Genomic DNA, 22,847 nt, shown 5'->3' on the forward strand with positions numbered 1-22,847 from the left:
TCAGCTTTGACCATCACTCTAACTGCTCAGAGCAATTACCAATCACTTGTTCTTGGAAACGTGGATCTGTGTTAAATTTCACAGATTCAAAGCTCAACTGGCCACACATTTGGAAAACTCCAGATTACATTTGGCTCTTACGTATGTGTCATGTGTATGGCTTTATCTGTCTGTTTGCATGCATGTCAATCCAACTGTGAGTCTGGGTATGTCTATCTGTCTGTATGTGGAAGTGTGTGTGACTGTCCATCTATTTGCATGTGTGTTTACCGTGTGTGCGCATGTAGGACATAGAACATTACAGTACAGTACAGTCCCTGCGGCCCTCAATGTTGCGCCAACCTGTGGAACCAATCTGAATCTCATCGAACCTACACTATTTCATTCTCGTCCATATGCCTATCCAATGACTATTTAAATGCCCTTAAAGTTGGCCTTAAATTCTATTACTATTGCAGGCAGTGCATTCAATGCCTCTACTACTCTCTGAGTAAAGAACCTACCTCTGACCTATATCTATCACCCTCAATTTAAAGCTATGTCCCCTTATGCTATCCATTGCCATCCGAGGAAAACATCTCTCACTCTCCAACCTATTTAACCTCTGATTATCTTATATATCTCAATTAAGTCACCTTTTAACATTCTTCTCTCTAACAAAAACAGCCTCAAATCCCTCACCTTTCTTCATAAGACCTTTCCTCCAAAGCAGGCAACATCCTAGCAAATCTCCTCTGAATCTTTTCCAAACCTTCCACATCCTTCCTAGAATGTGGTGACCAGAACTGTATGCAATACTCCAAATGTGGCCGCACTAGAGTTTTGCACAGCTGCGGCATCACCTCATGGTTCTGAAACTCAATCCCTCTACCAATAAAAACTAGCACATTGTATGCCTTCTTAACAACCTTATCAACTTGGCTGGCAACTTTCAAGGATCTATGTACCTGGACACCGAGATCACTCTGATCATCTACTACCAAGAATTTTACCATTAGCCCAGTACTCTACAATCGTCTTAATCCTTCCAAAGTGAATCACCTCACAGTTTCCAGCATTAAACTCCATTTGTCACCTCTCAGCCCAGATCTGCAGCTTATCTATGTCTCTGTAATCTACAACATCCTTCGTCATTACTCACAACTCTACCGACTTACATGTCACCCGCAAATTTACTAACTCATCCTTCTAGGCTCTCATCCAGGTCATTTATAAAAGTGACAAACAACAGTGGACTCAAAACAAATCCTTGCGATATCCTGCTAGTAACTGAAATCCTGGATGAATATTTCCCATCAACCACCACCCTCTGTCTTCTTTCAGCTAGCCAATTTCTGATCCAAACCACTAAATCACCCTCAATCCCATGCCTCCGTATTTTGTGCAATGGCCTACCGTGGGGAACCTTATCAGATGTCTTACAGAAATCCATATACACCACATCAACCATGTTACCCTCATCCACCTGTTTGGTTACCTTCTCAAATAACTCAATAAGGTTTGTGAGGTGCGACTTACCCTTCACAAAACCATGTTGACTATCCCTAATCAACCTGTTCCTCTCCAGGTGATTGTAAATCCTATCTCTTATAACCCTTTTCAACACTTTACCCACAACCAAAATAAGGCTCAGAGGTCTATCATTTCCAGGGTTGTCTCTACTCCCCTTTTTGAACAAGGGAACAACATTTGCTGTCCTCCAGTCTTCTGGCACAATTCCTGTAGACAATGACGACATAAGGGTCAAAGCCGAAGGCTCGCCAATCTCTTCCCTGGCTTCCCAGGGAATGCTATCCATCCCAGGGGACTAATCTATTTTTACACTTTCCAGAATTGCTAACATCTCCCCCTAATGCACCTCAATCCTATCTAGTCTAGTAGCCTATATCTCAGTATTCTCCTCAACCACATTTTCTTTTTCCAGTGTGAATACTGACAAAAAGTATTCATTTAATGCTTCCCAATCTCCTCTGACTCCAAGCACAACTTCCCACTACTATGTTTGGTTGGCCCTAATCTTACTCTAGGCATTCTTTTATTCCTGATATATTTATAGAAAGCCTTAGGATTTTCCTTGATCCTATCCGCCAACAACTTCTCATGTCCCCTCCTAGCTCTTCTTAGCTCTCTCTTTAGGTCTTCCCTGGCTAACCTGTAACTCTCAATCGCTGTAACTGAGCCTTCACATCTCATCCTAACATAAGCCTTCTTCTTCCTCTTGAACAGAGATTCAACTTCCTTAGTAAAGCACAGCTCATGCATTCGACAACTTCTTCCCTGCCTGACCAATAAAAACTTATCAAGGACCCGCAGTAGCTGGTCCTTGAAGAAGCTCCACATTTCAATTTTGTCTATCCCCTGCAGTTTCCTTCCCCATCCTATGCATCCTAAATCTTGCCTAATTGCATTGTAATTGCCTTTCCCCCAGCTATAACTCTTGCCCTGCGATATATACTTATCCCTTTCCATCACTAAAGTAAACATAACCAAATTGTGGTCACTATCACCAAAGTGCTTACCTACCTCCAAATCTAACACTGGCAGGGTTCATTACCCAGTACAAAATCTAATGTGGCCTCACCCCTTGTTGGCCTGTCTGCATACCGTGTAAGGAAACCCTCCTGCGCTGACCCATCTAGTGTGCTGGAATTGTAGTATTCCCAGTCAATATTTGGAAAGTGACAACTACTCTGTCACTCTCGCTCCTATTGAGGATCATCTTTGCTATCCTATCCTCTACATCTCTGGAACTATTTGGAGGCCTATAGAAAACTCCTGACAGGATAACCTCTCCTTTCCTCTTTCTAATCGCAGCCCATACTACCTCAGTAGACAAGTCGTCAAAAGTCCTTTCAGCAATTGTAATACTGTCCTTGACTAACAGTGCCGCACCACCCCATCTTTTACCATTTTCTCTGTTCTTACTGAAACATCCAAATCCCGGAACCTGCAATAACCATTCCTGTCCCTGTTCTACTCATGTCTCTAAAATGGCCACAACATCGAAATCCCAGGTACCAACCCATGCTGCAAGTTCACCCACCTTATTCCAGATGCTCCTGGCATTGAAGTAGGCACACTTCAAACCAACTTCTTGCCTGCCAGTGCCTTCTTGCAATCTTTAAATCTTAGTTCTGACTTCATTACCCTCATCCTCCCATATATTTGAACTACAATGTTGGTTCCCATCCCCCTGCTGAATTAGTTTAAACACACCCGAAGAGCATTAGCAAATATCCTCCCAGAATATTGGTACTCCTCTGGTTCAGGTGAAGACCATCCTGTTTGTAAAGGTCCCACCTGCCCCAGAAAGACCCCCAATTATCCAGGAATCCAAAACCGTCCTCCTGCATCATCCCTGTAGCCACATGTTCAATTCCTGTCTCTCCCTATTCCTTGCTTCGCTAGCACATGGCACAGGCAACAAACCAGAGATAACAACTCTGTTATTCTAACTCGGAGCTTCCACCGAGTTCTGCTTTAAATCCCCATCTCCCTACCTATGTCATTGGTGCCTATGTGGACTACGACTTGGAGCTGTTCCCCCTGCCCCTCAAGGATCCCGGAAACATGATCAGAGACATCACAAAACCTGGCACCTGGGAGGCAACACACCAACCATGAGTCTCTCTTTCCCACACAACCTCCTATCTGTTCCCCTAACTATGGAGTCCCCAATGACTATGACCATGTGTGTCTGTTTACGTGTGTGTGTGTTTGTGTCTGTGTATGCCGCATGCCTGTGTCTGTCTGTTTATCCGTATGGGGATGTACCTATGTGTATTTGTGCATGCCTGTATCTTATCTATGTAGGTGTGTTTGCATGCTGTATGTGGCTGTGCCAAATTATTGCACAGCTTTTTTTTTGCTTTGATTTGAGTGGCAGCAAATAGAAAAGCTTTGTCTAAATTTCTTCAAATTTTGTTCTCATCTTGTGGCAGACTGATCTTTAGGTAGTCACTGAATTTCCATCCTCTATGCAACAGTCATAATTACCTGTGCCCTTTACAAAAGGTGAATTAGCTGAATATGACAGAGTGCAGCAGGGTTACCAGTAAGTCAAATGGATAATGGATTTTGCTGTCAGCGACAAAGGAAATGCACTTGCCTTATCTTGCTGACAGCAGCCCACAATGTTTTCGCAGACTTTAAAGCATAGACATACTCAAATTTATTTCCAGTCAGGCAGCAGTTACAGCACACCCATCATATGAGTGGGCAGGAAACTTTCAATGAATCAGCTTGCAGAATCCTCTCTGTGAAATGTGCAGGATCCAACTTTAAGCCCCAAAGTAGGTGGGTTTAGGTCAGGTTCAGAAATGTATATGTGAAGAAGTCACTGTACACACTGCTGATTTGGTTTTCTTGTGATTTAATTTACAGCGTTCCGAGGTTGATGGCATCATCCACGCCCGAGGCTGTGTCGATGCTGTCAATCTGTGGTTCTTGGATAACATTGGCATCACAGCGGGAATTCTTGCTGCCCTGCTCCTGCCACAGGTAGTCTCTTGATTGATCTTGCCATACTGTTGATCCTTTTGCTACACTGAGGCTTAAGAACAAAAGAATGACTACAATATCAGTAATAGCGTCTTTGGAAGTGTGAGAATGTAGGTGAATTTGCACAAAATGCTGCATCATTGAGGTTCATGAGCAATGATCTTAATTTTGAACACATTTCCACATTCATCTGAATCAGTTGTGGACAGGTATTTAAAGGGGAAGCTAGCCAGAGAGGGAAGCCATTTCACTCATTCTACCATTCAAAGTGACCAGGGCTGATCAGCAACTCCATAAACCAATCTTTGCCCCACATCCCTTTCAGTTTCAAATTTAACATCAACAACTGAGCTAGCATCAATTGCTGTTTTGTTGTGTATGTTTTTTATAAAAGATTCTAGGTTAGTTCATATTAGCCACTAATCTATTCATATTTTTTCTCTTTGTTCCCTTTCTATGTCCTTTCTATGGCTCTTCTGTTCTATGCAAATCTTACATTTGTCATATCAGAGTTTCAGCATGTGATTCTGCTACATCTATTTGAATTGATGAATCTGCCCTTCTTCGCTAGAGTTTCAGTCAGCTCCAAGCATCTGGTGGTGTTGGCTTCTGAATTTTGGTGCAACTCTCAGGAATTTGGCAAGAGTGTACTGGGGTTTATTAGCAAACTACATTTTGAAGCATATGATTAGATTTTGCTGTTTTACAAAAGGCATGGCATTCCTTGATATGTATGTTATGGGATCTTCTGCAACTTGTGTGGGATTATGGATTTCCAAATGTAAACTTTAATTATAACTGTCAGAACTATGTCTTCAAAAGTACCCAGCTGAAGAACACAAAGGAATTTCAAAACTGTTCTTATGCAGTACAGCATCTTCAGCCACTCACCAATCTACTGCTACTCAATGTACTGCAAGCAGCATTCTGAACAAATGTGCTTATCGCCCTCTGTATAGAACCCGTGGGGCTACGTCCCAAAACATATAAAAAAATGATAACAGCAATAAAAACCATTTTGCTGTTGTGCATAGCTGAATGAAATGAGTGAATGAAACTTTTGATTTTTAAACAAGAACAAATTGCAAACTAACTTGATGAAATTTGATGCAACATTTATTGAGGTTGAATGTTCAATTTGTGTGATATTTTTTATTTCATGTGCCCTCTAACTCTAATCATAACCAAACAATGTGAACTGAATGAATCAGTGTTGAATCTGAATAAAAGCTAAAGTGATAGAAAGTTCTCATTGAAGAAAATCTGTACATTGCATGGATGTTATGGTATTGAAAGTTTGAACTGACAGAAATTATAGCTTAAATGCCCATTAATTGGATCAAAGATGCTGTATTGTAAGGCTTGTTGTATATTTATAATAATGGATGGGTAGTTCTGTCATTTTTATTATTGCAGCTGATCAAACACGCAGTCAAAGTGTCTTTCTTGTTTCCCGAAGGGTTGCTGAGTCAGAAGGAATATTTCTTTCTGGGAATAACGACCTCTCAATGATACCTGAACACTTCTTGTCCACTAGGCATGGGGTCATGATGTGGTTCAAGAATTAAAATTTTGGAGGTGGGTTGGTTAGTGCCATCTGCCTAGATTTTAAAACAAGCATTTCATTTGGAGTGATTTGCCAGTTTAGTTTACTTTTGAGCTTCCGATTTGATTTTGCTGTGGAACTCTTCTTCTTTCTCATCACGTTCAACAATTTCTTCATTGAAGCTGTTTCTTAAATTGAGTACAAGGGATTTAAGCCTCTGGACTTGACCTGACTGCTGTTAGCCACAAGGTCTCAGAAGACTACCAACTTAGCTTCTTGAGAATGTTTTGAAAATTGAGTGTTTTGTGCTTTATGTTCAATTGAGTCAGTTAGGAGATTGATTGTCTTGAAAATGAAATTACAATGGTTCTGATTTCTCTGCTCTGCCTTCACGTCAGTCTCAGAAAGCTGACATGCCTTGTAATAAACTGGACTTGTTCACCCTTAGTGTAGAACCTTGAGTCCATATCCTGGGGAAATTCTCTTCAAGTCTCCATAATTTGTGCATTTGTGGAGATGTCAATCCCAGATCTTCCTCCAGTTGCTCACCACATCAACTCAGTTAACCATTCCTGAAGACTGATTTGGAAACATGTTTCAGAATGGAAGTCTGTCCTGGTGAAAATGAGAATATGTCTGACAAGATCTTTCCTGGATACGTAAACTTTTGATTTTGAAACTGGAGAAAGCTCCTTGCAACTGGTGACACTTAAAAAGGGTTAAGTGGTGGGAAACAACTGAAATCTAATTTGGTTAGAAACTCAGCTGGCTTAGTATAGAAATGGAGAAAGTGAGGACTGCAGATGCTGGTGATCAGAATCAAAAAATGTGGTGCTGGAAAAGCACAGCAGGTCAGGCTGCATCCAAGGAGCAGGATAATCGATGTTTCAGGCAGGAGCCCTTGCTGGTGAAGATCTTATAGCCAAAACATCAACTTTCCTGCTCCTTGGATGCTGCCTGACCTTTTGTGCTTTTCCAGTGCCAAATTTATTGATGCTTAACATAGGAATGTTTAACTTATTCCAAACGTGTTTCATTCGGCCCTAGTATCTGCATTTTCTTAACTTAGAAAGTCTCCATAGAACCTCTGGATTTTGCTCGTGCTGTTTAGCTCTTGAAGGTTTCACTGAACGATAATGTTTAAATGAAGGAAATGTTCAAGGTGTTGTTATTGATAGATTGTCCATTTAGTTTGGGCCAGTGTGGAATGACTGAATGGAGGGTGGGAAATGGAGACCTATGAGTAGATCTCCATTATTGTGTTCCATGTATCATCTTGCATGAGATGGAAATTTAGTGGGAATTCCTCTCAACGTTTGAGCTTGTAAATGAATGCAAAGCAGTTTCCATTGCACTGGAAATCGTTACCCCGAACCTAACACATCGATATGGCCAGGCATATTTGCCAGTAAACTGTCTTCGCAGGAATCAAATCACCAGGCACACAATCAGAAAGTTATACCATCGATTTGCAACTGACCTGCAGTTAATTGCCGCAATGCCCGTTACAGCAAAGACCATCACACTCCTAATGTGTTATTCTCAGGCTCAGTCTACTGTATGGTAACATCAATTAATCTGATGTGTCAAGCAGACCACTGATGTGCTGAGCATTAGGGGTGCACAGTATCCAATCTGAATTGTTGCTCTTGTTTAAGTAACTGAACAAGTAGCATGTTTGAAAGCTGATTTTGTGGCCTTAATAGTTTTAAGAGGTGATAAACCCAAAAGTTCCCAGTAGGAAGTGGCAGTAATTGAGTGTGTGGCATGCATGTGCAGCTTGAAAATAGCTATTTATTGAATGCTATAAGATATTAAATACGCTATTTTAGTATGCCTTTACAATTTTACAAAATATACTTGCCACTTGGCTTCCAAACGATATTTGTAATTTCTAACATTTATAAACTGGAATAATTATGGCCTGCCCCTCCTGAATGGTAACACTATTGCAGAATTATGGTTCAAAAGAGCCAGACAAATGCATGTTTCTCAAAAGTAATGTCTAAAATTGCACATACTTTACCGACAGAAACATTCCAGTAATTACTTCAGCTAAAACAAAATGATTTTGAGTTGCCTCAAGCTACGGAGAGTATAATTTCTAATGCACCTATTTTATACGGTACATGACATCCAGCCTTGCAGTTCTGACTGCCCTTTCAGGGGCAGCATAGCAAGTGCATTGGCATTTTACTAACTGACTGAATGTTGAGCTCTTTCTGGTTGAACAGCTTGAAACTTTTCCAAGATTGGAACATGTGCTTTACAGAAAGTTCAGAAACAGTTTAGACAGAACATTATCAAAGTTCTGACTTCAGTCTCAAAAAGAACCACCTTGTCATCTTGCTGTCTTTCTCTGCCTCTTCTGCCAAAATGAATCATCATTGCACTTCACTGCATTTAAATCCACATGACTTTGCCCCTTTCACCTGAAATGGCTGTAGATCTGCCTCTGGAGGGAAACTATTTCCCAGCTTGAATAGTATTATTCTAACATGACGCTTTGCTCCCTGTCAATAAGACAATTTTGGCTGTATCACTCCCTTCTAATTCCATGGACTTCATCCTCCTGACAAGCTCCTTGCATGGCACTTTATCCAATAGGTTTCAAAGCCTATATATGCAGTATCTCCTATGCAACCCCAATCATCCTTTGCCTCATCAAAAAACTTAGGCAAGATTTATCTTTCACAAAATTCATGCTGGCTTTCCTTGATTACTTCCCAAATGGAAATTTATCTGATCCAATAACTTCCTCACCAATGACGTTAATCTGCCTGGCCTGTCATTTCTTGAATTATCCCTCTCTCTGTTCTTGATCAGCGGAATAACATTAGCCATGTTTCTGTCTTCTGGCACATTTCCTATGTCCAAGCTATTTAAAGCCTGTGCTATTTTCTGTTGGTTTTCATTCAGTCGGTGACCCTGCCTTTGAACTTTTGCAATATAAACCTTTCTTATCTGACGTAGGAACAGGTTTGACACAAGTTCCATTAGCCATTTTGTATTAATGTCTTATTTCCATTATGTCTCAGTGAAGTACCTGGATTTATGACTTTACTCAGCAAAACTGAACGTATTTGCAATGACTTACCATAACTTTGTGACTCAGACTACCTACAAATAGTTACAATATGTCTATCTGCATATAGGGAGCTCAGTTATCATCACAGATTTTCCAATATTCCTTGAGTAGTGATGCGACTGGAGCTTGCCAACATTAAACCTGAGGCAGCTCATCAGCTAAAGTGGATTTTTCGCTTTATTAATTTCATCTTTGTCAAAGTTTGTCTTCATTTACATGATAATCTTGGAACTGATACACAGAGGTAGAACAGATAGAAATACATCTCTCCTTCAGTAGGTCGTCTGCAGCAAACAAGGGGAAACTCAAATGAAACTGCCCAGTGCCCAATATTCTACTTGATCTGGATGTGAGAGGCTGAATAAGAATGACATAAGCTGACCACTTAATTGGCTGCTCGGTTTACTGGGCCATCGACAACAATAAAGTGCTGGTAGCGACATGTGCTAAAAGAGAGTCACAGAGTCTTCCAGTCCATTTAAGGCTGATGCCAAGTTGGATTATATAAGTGGCTTGCATCAAAACGGATTACATATCTGAGCAAAATAAATGGGCCTCACACCAGTGGAGTAATGGTTTGCCAGGCCTGGGATTGCATAGACTCAAATGGCTTAAGGAACTCATCAGCAGTTTGAAACAAAAGAACTGTCTCTTTTCATCAGCACAGGACTGTTGGAACCTGTCAATTAGGATGAGCTGGCTTGAGCCGTTTCTCAAATGCCTTCTTTCCTCACAGTAATATGCAAATGTATAATTACTGTATTACAATTAGTGTATTCCATTAACCTACAGCAACAGTTCAGTTTTATCATGGTGCTTCACTTCCTCTATCTTGTGAATTAGCAATGATTATTCAACGTCATTTTCTTGTAGTCTTATCCACTTGGGGCATTCCAGCAATATTTAGAATGTGAGTTCAGACCCTTGAGGTCAAAAAGGATTTGAGCTGATTCTAATCTGGAACTCCTGGACAATAAATATTCCAGTAGTTTGTTACTTGCATGTACCTGTGCCAGATGTTTGAAAGAGCTAACCAATTTGTTCCACTCACTTATTCTTTCCCCACAGACCAGCAAATCCTTCCCATTCAAACACTCATCGAATACCTTTTTAAAATTTTAGTTTAAAATTGCTTATGCCATCCTTTTAGTCAACTTCATCCTGTGGCACTTCTGCAAAGCAATTTATGGAGTTTGTAAGTGGAGAGCATTTTCAATTTTTATTCTTCACAGACACCTAATATCTGATAAAATTTGGATCCAATTGGTGTCATTTCCAGTCAGAACAATCTGTCAAGGAATCCTTGCAGTCAAATATTATATTTTACAGCACTTTTATAAAAACTGTTTAAAAAAAAAGCCTGCAGCAAAATGGGCAGAATTTCCAATATCTTTGGAATATAATTTGTGTGGAGATTTTACTCTGCTTCCACAGGCCAGACCGATTATATTAATTACTTTGAAGGAAAAGCAAAAGACCAAATGGCTGCTGAAGGAATGTTTAGGACTGCATCTGACATTGAATGGGTAAATGTCTATAGAATTGCAGAATTCACTGCAGTGCATCAAACAGAATGATGTGTGATTGTTGATGGCGTCAGTGGTTTTATTACAGTTTTTCCTGTTTAAACAATATCTCATTTACTCTGATAGTTATTCAGCTCACATTAGTATTTGTATTCCAGACTTCAGCTGCTATTTCTCACTGATACCTACTTCAAAATGGTGCTTGCCTTGGGCCAAGTATAATCACGTAAAAGAATATCTGTTTGAACCTGCAATTTATCAATTGATAAAGGTGTAAACCCAGTGATGGGGCACAATCAATTTTTCCAGAACTGCAGAAGTTAAAATAAACCTTGCTTTTATATCCATCATATTATCAGCCCAACTAGTTAATTAACCAAATCCAATTAATTACCTTAGAAACGTACTCACTTCTCAAGAAGCTAAGTGGCCCACTTTTGTTCATAATTGCTCATTTTGCTGGTTGTTTGCTCCTCTGAACTGTGAGGGATGTTTGCAACCTCAAAGGCACAATGTAAATATCAAGTTTGTGATGACTTTTGTTGTCGATGTTATATTCATTTGAACTGTACAGGATTTTAGTTGTCTACACCTCCATATTAAAGTATGTGTATTCACTGGAGTTTTAACAATATCGAAAACAAAGGGTAGGAACATGAGCAGACTTATCACTTTATTGTGAGTGACATCCCCATAAACACATAAGTTGGTATCAACTACTGAAGAATATCAAAAGATCATGTGGAAGCAGCTCAATTCCAGAATTTCATGCATTTAGATATAATCTGAACATTGAACAGGAAGTTATCTTAGTTATGCTCTGCAGGCATGTCATTCTGTCACAGTTTAATGAAAACCAATAATCAATTGTCCAAGCTGCCACTGCGGATTTCAATTAATCATTCAAATCCTTCAATTTCATTAGTTAGAAATGTACTCTATAAATGACGTAATTCACCAAGTTTTCAAATGCCTTTTGGCGTGGAGGGACCATCATCACAATTTTAGATTTTTCTCCCTTTCTCTCTGACAGACATCTTCAGATTTTTCATAGAATGACACAGCCATCCATCCAGTAACCTGTGCTGTCGCCTTAATAGAGCTAGCTAATTATTCCCACTCTCAGCCCTTTCCCTTTAAAGAAAAAAGAAACTTGCTTTGCAATTCATATTCCACACTGTCTGTTCCACAGAAGATCTGATCATAGCAGGCTCCTGGCTGACCAACTAGGAGTTACATAGTGGGGTAGTGTCATTGAACTTGGCCAAAAATGGGAGAATCCCAAGCTAATGTTTTAGGGACATGGATTCAACTCCTATCATAGTAATATTTGAACTTAATATCAAAAAAAATCATTGGAAGTTAAAAGCTAGCAAACAGCGACCATGTAAGCACACATTTGGTTCACCATCACCTTTGCAGAAGGAAATCTGCCATCATGTGACCTGAGACCAAGACACTTTCAGTTGTTTAATCACCGTTGCAAAGCTTCACCAACAGAATCAAACTGAAAGGACCACCCAGCATCAAGCTGAGCAGTGGAAATGACAACGGCACCACATAACCGTGTTGACCTTATAAAGTCCCCCTTCCCAACATCTGGATGTTTGTACCAAATTGAAAGAGCTATCCACAGACTGGGCAAGCAAGAGTCTGACTTAGTTCTCTTTACAGAATTGTATCTGACCGACCATGTCCAAACCACCACCATCACTATCCCTTGGGATATCATGTCTTGCCAGCAGTTTGACCCACCAGATGTGATGATGCAGTGGTGTAAAGTTGGAACGGAGTCACCCTTGGAGTCCTCAGCATTGACTCCAGGCCCCATGAAGTTTAGTGGCATTAGGTCAAACAAATGTAGGGAACTCCCACCCGACCCCAAACCCCAAATGTCAAGTTTCATGTTAAATGTCACTTGGAGATAACACTGATGCTGGGTGGAAGACTTCAATGTCCATTATTCAGGTTAAAAGACAGCACTCTCCAGATTTCTGCAATTAACAAGAAAATAACTGTTTATTAAAAACAAATTGTCTTTAACCAAAGGCAATTAGGAAATATTAATTATGAATTTATAATGCTATAACGTAAACTCTACCTCTTAAATTTCATCCTCTCACTCATAGCCAAATATTCAAAGACAGAAAAGATGTGGATATGAAGGGTGCAAAAAGAAAAAGGAAATTACCGAACAGTACAATAGCACTTGTCTGGACCAAAGAATTCGTTGAGTTCTGGTTATCTTCCTTTCAATTCTTTTCACTTCTGAATTAAATCGAATTGAATTTATTGTCATGTGTACCGAGGCACAGTGAAATGCTTTGTCTTGTGAGTAATACAGGCAGATCACAGAGTTAAGTAGCATAAATGAATAATAGGTAAACAGCGGCAAAAACAAAAACACAGGTACAGGCGTATGTTAAGAGTTTGTGAGTCCATTCAGTATTCTAACAACAGTAGGGTAGAAACTGTTATGAAACCGGCTGGTGCATGTGTTCAGCCTTCTGTACCTTCTCCCCAATGGTAGAAGTTGTAGAAAAACTTTGCCAGGGTGGGATGGATCTTGGAGAATGCTGGTGGCCTTTCCTTGACAGTGGGCCTGGTAGATGGATTCTGTGAATGGGAGGTTGGCCTTTGTGATTGTCCGGGCCGAGTTCACCACTCTCTGTAACCATCTTCGATCTTGAATGGTACAGTTGCCATATCAGGTAGTGATACATTCAGATAGAATGCTCTCGATGGCGCACCTATTGGCAAGGGTATTTGTCTTCATGCCAAATGTCCTTAGCTGCCTGAGGAAGAAGAGACGTTGGGCCTTTGTAACCAGTGTGTCCACATGAAGAGTCCAAGAAAGCTTGTTGTGGATGACCACTCCCAAGAGCTTGACACTCTCCACTCGTTCCATCTCTGCACTGTTAATGTGTAGGGGGGGCATGAGTAACATCCCACCGAAAGTCAATAATGAATTCCTTGGTTTTGCTGGCATTGAGAGCTAGGTTGTTCTCAGTGCACCATTTTTCCAGGCCTTCCACCTCCCATCTGTAGTCATTGTACACCAATGCTCTCTTGAGAATCTCAAATGAGAATTTGTTTATTTATTGTGTATGAAGATGTTTTCTTCCTCCTTGGGGATTTGCAGAGAAAGGTGAGTAGAAGACAGTTGAGCTGTCTGGAGGCTTTCTAATACTGCATTCCAACATAAGAGAGAGACACAGAGCGCTAGAGATTTTTGATGCTTTGCAGCCTGCATGGCTGTCTGCTGCACTGGCCCCACACAGGTTATAGTCATCTGGCCAGGAACCAATTAGAATGTTGTTGTCAAGCAGTTTTCCCTCAGTTCAGAATCTGCTGCCTCTCTGATGTCTGCTTGTACTCTCAATGCTCCCAGAAAATCTCATCATTTTATGCAACTCACAATGCACTCAGTAAAGTGACTGAAGGGATCACAAGTGCTGTCAGCCAATAACCTGATTTCTGACTCCCAGTTTGGGTTCTGCCAGGACCATTCAACCCCTGGCTTTGTTACATTCTTCGTCCAAACATGGACAGAAGAGCTAAATTCCAGAAGGCAGCTGAGAGTGACTGCCATTGACATCAAGGCATTTGTCCCAGTTTGGCAGCAAGGAGACCAGACAAAACAGGAGTCAATGGGTATCAGGAGAAAACTCGGCGCTGGCAGAGTTAGCATGAAGGTAGATGCCTGTGGTTGTTGGAGGTCAATCATCTCAGCTCCAGGCTATCTCCGTAGGTTGGTCCTAGGCTCAACCACCTTCAGCTGCTTCATCAATGACCTTCCCACCATCATAAGGTCAGAAGTGGGGATGTTCACCGATGATTGCAAAATATTCAGCACTATCCGCAACTCCTCACATTCTGAAGCAGTCCAGGTTCAAATGCAACAAGCTCAGGACAATATCTAGTATCAGGATGATAAGTAGAAAGTAATATTTGGAGCATAAAGGTTCCAAAATATGACCATATTCATCAAGAGAGAATTTATCCATCACCCCTTAATGTTCAATGCTACTGCTATCTTTGAATTCCCCATTGTCCACAGCTGGGAGCTTACCATTGACCAGAAATTCATCTGGATTCACTGCATTAACACAGTGGCAACACGAGCAGGCCAGAGGCTAGGAATCCTGCAGCAATTAATTCACCTCTTTACTCCCCAAAAGCTGTCCACCATCTAAAAGGCACAAGCCAGGAGTGTGATGGAATACTCCCCACTTGCCTGAATGAGTATAGCTCCAACAACATTCAAGAATCTCTGTGCCATCCAGGACAAGGCAGCCCGCTTGATTGGCACTGCATCCACAAGCATCCATTCCCTCAACCACTGACGCTCAGTAGCAGCAGAATGTACAATCTACAAGATGTACTGCAGAAATTCACCAAAGATCCTTTCACAGCACCTTCCAAACCCATGACCACTTCCACCAAGGAGGACAAGGACAGGAGATACATGAAAACACCACCCCCTGCAAGTTCCCCTCCGAGCCACTCACCATCCTGACTTGGAAATATATTACCATTCCTTCACTGTGGCAAAATCAAAGTCCTGGAATTGCCTCCCCAGGTACATTGTGGATTACTGTACAGTACATGGACTGTAGCAGTCCAAGAAGGCGTCTCACTACCACCTTCTCAAGGGCAACTGGGGATGGGCAATAGCCAGCAATATCCATGTCCCATGAGCGAATAATAAAAGGAAACTGAACTGGACCAACCATGTAAATACTATGGCTACAGAGCTGGGCAGAAGCAAGGGAAATAAGGTGTGGGCAAGAATTGCTGACTGAGCCAGCGATGTCCACATCCCATGAACAAATAAAAAAAAGTTGAGACTGGTTCTGTTCCTAAACTTCAGCTGCAAAAGTCTTCTAGAAAGAAATTCTTTAGTTCTCCTTGTTAACAGCATCCATAAGGTGTACTTGGCCTCTCATGTGAAAAAAGCTAAGACAGACTGTTCAGTTGATAGGTTCTTGTTCTTCTGTGAAAATCGTTAATTCTGAAGTAAAAGTAGATGCTAGTTTTTTGAAGAAGTAACATTCAGGATTGATGAGAGCTGGGCGGTAGATGTGACCTATATGGACTTCAGTAAGGCATTCGACAAGGTTCCTCATTGGAAACTAGTTAGCAAGGTTAGATCACATGAAACACAGGAGAACTAGCCATTTGGATACAGAACTGGTTTGATTGTTGAAGACAGAGGGTGGTGGTGGTGGAGGGTTGTGTTTCAGACTGGAGGCCTGTGACCAGTGGTGTGTCATAAGGATTGGTGCTGTGTCTACTGCTTTTTGTCATTTATATAAATGATTTGGATGTGAACATAGGAGGTATAGTTAGTAAGTTTGCAGAAGACACCAAAATTGGAGGAGTAGTGGACAGCAAAGAAGGTTACGTCAGAGTACAATGGGACCTTGATCAGATGGGTCAATGGGCTGAGGTGTGGCAGATAGAATTTAATTTAGATAAATGTAAGGTTCTGCATTTTGGAAAAGCAAATCAGAGCAGGACTTATACAGTTAATGGTAAGGTCCTAGGGAGTGTTGCTGAACAGACAGACCTTGAACGGCAGGTTCATAGTTCTTTGAAAGCAGTATCGCAGGTAGATAGGATAACGAAGACGTTGTTTGGTATGCTTTCCTTTATTGGTCAGAGAATTGAGTATAGGAGGTAGGAGGCGAAAATGTGTTGCTGGAAAAGTGCAGCAGGTCAGGCAGCATCCAAGGAGCAGGAGAATCGATGTTTCGGGCATGAGCCCTTCTTCAGGAATTCTGCTGCGCTTTTCCAGCAACACATTTTCGGCTCTGAGCTCCAGCATCTGCAGTCCTCACTTTCTCCTGTAGGAGGTAGGGGAGGTCATGTTTACAGGACATTGGTTAGGGCACTTTTGGAATATTGTGTGCAATTCTGGTCTCCTTCCTATCAGAAGGAAGTTGTGAAACTTGAAAACCTTTAGAAAGGATTTACAAGGATGTTGCGATGGTTGGAGGATTTGAGCTATAGGGGGAGGCTGAATAGACTGGGGCTGTTTTCCCTGGAGTGTTGGAGGCTGAGGGGTGACCTTATCGATGTTTATAAAATTGTGAGGTGCATGGATAGGATAAATCGACATGATCTTTTCCCTGAGCTGGGAAACTAGAGAGCATAGGTTTAGGGTGAAAGGGGAATGATATAAAAGGGACCTAAGGGGCAACGCTTTTACACAGAGGGTGGTGCATGTATGGAATGAGCTGCCAGAGGAAGCGGCGGAGGCTGGTACAATTACAGCATTTAAAAGTAATCTTGATGGGTACATGAATAGGAAGGATTTAGAATGATATGGGCCAAGTGCTGGCAAATGGGACGAGATTAGGTTAGGATATCTGGTCGGCATGGATGAGTTGGACCGAAGAGTCTGTTTCTGTGCTGTACATCTCTATGACTCCAATCATTAATCATCTTCCCTTGGTCATATACTCTTTACATGATAAAGATTTTTCCTCATTCCCAACAAGATATTTTTAAAGAGATTGTGTTGTCTTTTCCAGGGTGAATTAAACCTGAAGTCATCATTTGTTTTTTTTTGTTCAAAGACCAGAAAGTAACCCTGCTGTGTGTAACAAACTGCCCGCTTAAAATGTCCTGCTTCTCATCTATCACTTTCTTTCCTCTTAAATGTCAAACTCATCTGGCATTGACATTCAGCTTGTCGCCGTCTGAAATGTTCAAAACGTCTCCCACAAGTTGGCTTGAGCCTGTTTGTGTTCCCCACCTACCACCACCACTCCCAGAGGCTGACTTCTGTCTTTTTAGGTTAACCTCTCCTTCCCCACAGAGAGACATGATGTCAGCGCCATCGCAGAACCTGGCCCACGTTTGCTCACTGTAAGCAGGCTATCCCTCTGATGAGGCATCACAACCCAACCCCGTCCTTACCCAATATCCAGAGCGTATACTCCCTGTCTGACAGTTATTGTATGGTTTTTCTAAAATGCAAAGCTCATTCAAGAGATGTGGAGATTGTTGGCAAGGTCAGTATTTATTGCCCAAACCTCATGCTGATCATCTGTGATTCTTCCTATCCGGATTGAAAAGAGAAAAATGTGCATTTCTAGAGAATTCTTTACAGTATTGGGATAGTTCAAAGTTTTTCCAACCGAAGAAGCACGTTATAAGTAGATCACATAATAGCAGCACCATTTAAAATATGTTGTAACCAATACATGCTTTAAAAGTTTGTGTTTTAGAAACAGTGTCCCCAATTCGTCAATCGCTTTCCAGTGAATTTGCATGAACGAAACGCATATATAAGCAGAGGACCTGTATGGCTGGAGGCAGACTAAAAAGAGGATCAGGTAAAACTGTAATTCCCCGCTTGCTAAGACTGTTGGCATTCACATGGCGGTGAGATATCAGAGGTGCCAGCCAAACTGTGTGCAGGGACCTGGTCACAGCTTTTAGCCGAGGAAGCAGGGGATGGAAACTGATAGCAAACATAAGGATGTCAAGTGGGAAGGAAGAATTGAAATCTTAACCACACCATATTAGTTTCAGTTTTGTCAGTTGTTAAGTGTCCAGTTGCTGTGGGGGCACTGAGTCTGGTATTGGCTCACCACCTGGAGCCCAAAACATAACGCAGGTCAACATTTCTGCAGATGGGCCCCATTGAATGAGATTCTCATGCTGATTTTGAGCTGAAACCCACAACAAAAGGAGTTATAATTAGCGATAGTCATACTGCATAATGAGCTCTCTGATGCAATTAAGTGGGACAGTTACAGATCACAAATCATGGCCAATCATAGTAATGATTGTATGGTTTCAGTAAATAGTTAACAATTAGCTAACTGCTCATTTGAATATCATTTTGAGAGCATTGTTGTGCAGTTCTCCTGTCAGCAGATATTAAATCACCATCTGTTTTCTTGTCATTTATTCATTAAAACAAATGGAATAAAAACAGTCTGCGACTTCGTATCTTGGAATACATTTCATGGGCTTTGCCTACATTAACTCAATCTGATCTGATTCATAAGAAATGGAAGAATTGCAGTTCTAAAGCACCTTTCATCACTTTCAGATATTCTAAAGTTACAATGAATGATATATTTTTGAAATGCAATTATAGTGATTGTAACAAGGTCAGCCAGATGGAGCTAATAGAATGTGGGTTCCCAGATTGGGACTGCTAATCTGGTCTAATCAGGGAGTCCTGGCTGACAGATAATAAAAGAAGTGTCAGGCATTCTGACACTCTGAGATCTCACTCTGAGGGAGCTGGATCAGTGTTGAGGACATTGGTCATAGAGGGTGGAAATAAAGGGCGACTTGGTGATGGGATACCAGCCTCTGTAAAGTTATTTCAGTTGCCATGGATGCAAGTAAGGAAATCTAGCAGCCAAGTTGAATGCAGTAACGTTGTGCCGTTATTGAATGAGGCTTCTGCAATTCCCTCCAGAAGCATCTCTATTTCCACCTGCTCCTTAAAAATGCTCATGAAGCCCAAGCCTATCTACTGTCATACAGCCTTTTGTGAATTAAGACCAGATTTTGTTTGACAGTGTTGCCATGCATTACCTTGAGACAGCGTGTGATTTTAAAGGTGCTGGATGGCTGTTACTGTTGTTCCCAAGAGATTGCACAGCAGCACGAGCTGAGATCTGAAAGCCTCATCCAACAGGTGGCACATGCAGCAATCCTTCAGTGCTTTACTGGATCGTCAGCCTACACTTTGTGCCCAGGTTTCTGAACTAGGTCTTCAACTCTTATGCTTTAGACTCAGTGGATGAAAATGTTACCATGAGATAATGCTGACCATCCCATTGGCCAGTCCAGTGTGGGACTGGGTGCCTGGAAGTTATTTCGGAAGCCTGAACAGAAAACTTTTGATTTTTCGATTCTTACCTGATCAATGAAGCAATTTTTCTTCAACTGTGAGCATTATTTAAAACAAGTTGGGAAACAAGCACATTTTTACACATATGGTGAATTAAATTCTTATGCAGGTTATTTGTTTTAATATCGTTAACCATTATCAGCCTGGGCGAAAAAGTCTTCAGTTTCCCAAAAGCCAAACCTAAAGTTAAAAATCACACAGGTTATAGTGCTACAGGTTTATTTGGAAGTACTAGCTTTTGGAGCACTGCTCCATCAGGTAACTAGTGGGGTAGGATCATAAGACACAAATCCTGCCCCACCAATTAATTACCTGATGAAGGAGCAATGCTCTGAAAGCTGGTACTTTCAAATAAACCTATTGGACTATAACCTGGTGTCGTGTGATTTTTAACTTTGTCCACTCAGTCCATTCCCATCATAAATGTAAAGTAACATTCCGTTTCTTCCTGGAAAAAAAGGCCTGAATTATCCCCATCCACCACCACCCTCCTCCACCTCACTGAGCTTGTCCTCAGTTTGAACAATTTCTCTTTCATCCTTCTACTTTCTTCAGATCAAAGCTGTGGCCAAGGATACCTGCATTGGCCCCATTCTGCCCGTCTCTTTGTGGGGAACGTGGAACATTCCTTGTTTTAATCCTACTCGGGTACCCACTCACAATTCTTTAGCTAGTACTTCGATGACATCTTCTGTGCTGCTTTTGTTTCTTGTCCGGAATTGGAAAAGGTTATCAATTTTGTTTCGACTTTCCACCTTACACTCACTTTCACCTGGTCTATCTCCGACTCCTCCCTTTTCTCAACATTTCTGTTTTCATTTCTGGGGATAGTTGGCCACTGATACCTGCTACAAACTCACTGACTCCCACAAATACATAGAATTCCTACAGTGTGGAAACAGGCCATTCAGCCCAACAAGTCCACACCGACCCTCTGAAGAGTATCCCAACCAAACCCATTCCCCAACCCTATTACTCTACATTTATTACCCTATTACTCTGACTAATGCAGCTAACCTACACATCCCTGAAAGCAATGGGCAATTTAGTACGACTAATCCACCCTGACTTGCACATTTTTGGATTATGGGAGGAATCCCAGACAGACGTGGGGAAAATGTGCAAACTCCACGCAGGCTGGAATCGAAGTAAAGTTAAGAGCCACCAAGTAAAGAACTGGTTTTATAGTCCCTAATTAACATTAGGTGCCCAATTATAAAGGGGCTAAACTGAGTCATGACCCCACCAGGTACTGAGTAACCTTGCTCCTTTGCCCCTTGGAGCCCTGCCTGTACTCAGCTGCCACTCAGTTTCACTCCTGCACACAAGCAGGACTCCTCCACCTCTATCCTACCTAGTCACGTCCCTCTCTATTCTAACCTCTCCTGATAACTCCCTGACTGCTCTCTATACTAGCTCCTCCCCCACTACCACTGAACCAACACCCTCTCTCAAACCTGGTCTGTCTAGTCTTGAACCTGTCTCTGACTGGTTACCTTGACTACACATCCTCACATCTGCTTCCTGTAAAGTGTATTTTTTAAAATATATATACATATATATATATATATATATATATATACGTTCATTCGTGGGATGTGGGTGTCACTGGATAGGCCAGCATTTCTTACCCATCCCTAATTACCCCAGAGGGCAGTTAAGACCCTTTGCTGTGGGTCAGGAGTCACATGTAGGCCAGACCAGACAAGGACGGCAGTTTCCTTCCCTAAAGTGCATTAGTGAACCAGATTCTGTTTTCTGACAATCAACAATGGTTTCATAATCATCATTAAGCTCCTATTTCCAGATATTTCTTGAATTTGAATTCCACCGTCTGCCATGACAGGATTCGAACCCAAGACCCTAGAATAATACTAGGGTCTCTGCATTAATAGTCTAGCAATAATACATCTAGATCCTGACCTCTCCTTAATTCCATTCTCCCAGTTCCTCTATGTCCGTTGCATCTGTTCCAACGATGCCAACTTCAACACAAGGGACCTCCGAAATGTCCATCTTCTTCCTCAAATGAGGATTTTCCACCATAGTTGACAGGGCCCTCAACCGGGTCTGACCCAGCTTCCGCACTTCAGCCCTCACCTCCCACAACAGCGATCTGTCCTCACCCATCATCCCACCAGCATCCACAGGTAAAAGATCCTGAGCTGCCATTTCCGTTACTTCCATCAGGATGCCACCACCAGACACATATTCCCCTCCTCTCCCTTGTCAGCCTTCCGCAGGGACTGTTCCCTCCAGGACACAATGGTCCACTCCTCTACTCCCAACATCTCCCCACAGCCACAAGACACCTTCCCATGGAATTTTGGAAGGTGTCACATCTGCAAGTTTACTTCCTCCGTCCTCAAAGCCCAAGACACACCTCGGTGAAACAGCACTTTACCTGTACCTCACTCAATCTAGTCACAGTGTGATCATCTCTACATTGAGGAAATGAAATATAGACTGGGCGGCCCCTTTACAGAACCCCAATGTTCTGTCTGTAAAAATGACCCTGAGCTTCAGGTTACCTGCCATTTCAACACACCACCATGTTCCCGAGCCAGCATCTCTGTATCAGGCTTGCTGCAGTGTTCCAGCAAAGATCAGTGAAAGCTGGAAGAACATCACCTCATTTTCTACCTGGGAACTCTATAGGCTTCTTGACTCAATATAGTGTTCAATAATTTTAGGGCTTGATGCACCTTCTCCCACATCTTTATCCCAACCCCCACATCACGTGGGCTATTTGAACAAACAACCCATTGTCAGCCATCAGCAGCCATTCATTCTCCCAGGCTAACTTTTACCTAACTGTTTTTCTCTGTCTCTCGAGACTCCAACACCTCCTATTCTTGGCTCCTGTCCCCTTCCTGTGCACCGCCTTTTTCTCAGCAACTATCAGTTCTGAAGAAAGGTCACGGGATCCGAAGCATTAACGGACATTTACTATAAACTGACCGACTCCCACAGCTACCTAGACTACACCTCCTCCCACCCTGCCCCCTGTAAAAACACCATCACATATTCCCAATTCCTTCGTCTCCGCCGCATCTGCTCCCAGGAGGACCAGTTCCAATACCGTACAACCCAGATGGCCTCCTTCTTCAAAGTCCGCAATTTCCCCCCAGACGTGGTCGACAATGCCCTCCACTGCATGTCCTCCACTTCCTGCTCCTCGACCCTTGAGCCCCGCCCCTCCAACCACCATCAGGACAGAACCCCACTGGTCCTCACCTACCACCCCACCAACCTCCACATACATCGTATCATCCGTCGTCATTTCTGCCACCTCCAAAC

General features: G+C 42.0%; 1 protein-coding gene across 5 annotated transcripts in view; it reads left to right on the forward strand.

Annotated features, from left to right (window-relative positions):
* The window catches only part of zgc:110329 (uncharacterized protein LOC550500 homolog), a 171,675-nt gene that overhangs the window by 136,305 nt on the left and 12,523 nt on the right, over nt 1–22,847 (forward strand). For 4 of the 5 annotated variants that reach the window (XM_043681488.1, XM_043681489.1, XM_043681487.1 and 1 more), the window contains one exon: nt 4,384–4,500. The exons of the other annotated variant lie outside the window; for it this stretch is intronic. In XM_043681488.1, coding sequence (XP_043537423.1) covers nt 4,384–4,500 — 117 coding nt within the window. The remainder of the gene's footprint in view (nt 1–4,383; nt 4,501–22,847) is intronic. 5 annotated transcript variants of the gene reach the window in all.

The sequence above is a fragment of the Chiloscyllium plagiosum genome, chromosome 42 (assembly GCF_004010195.1).
Source record: "Chiloscyllium plagiosum isolate BGI_BamShark_2017 chromosome 42, ASM401019v2, whole genome shotgun sequence".
NCBI lineage: Eukaryota > Metazoa > Chordata > Chondrichthyes > Orectolobiformes > Hemiscylliidae > Chiloscyllium > Chiloscyllium plagiosum.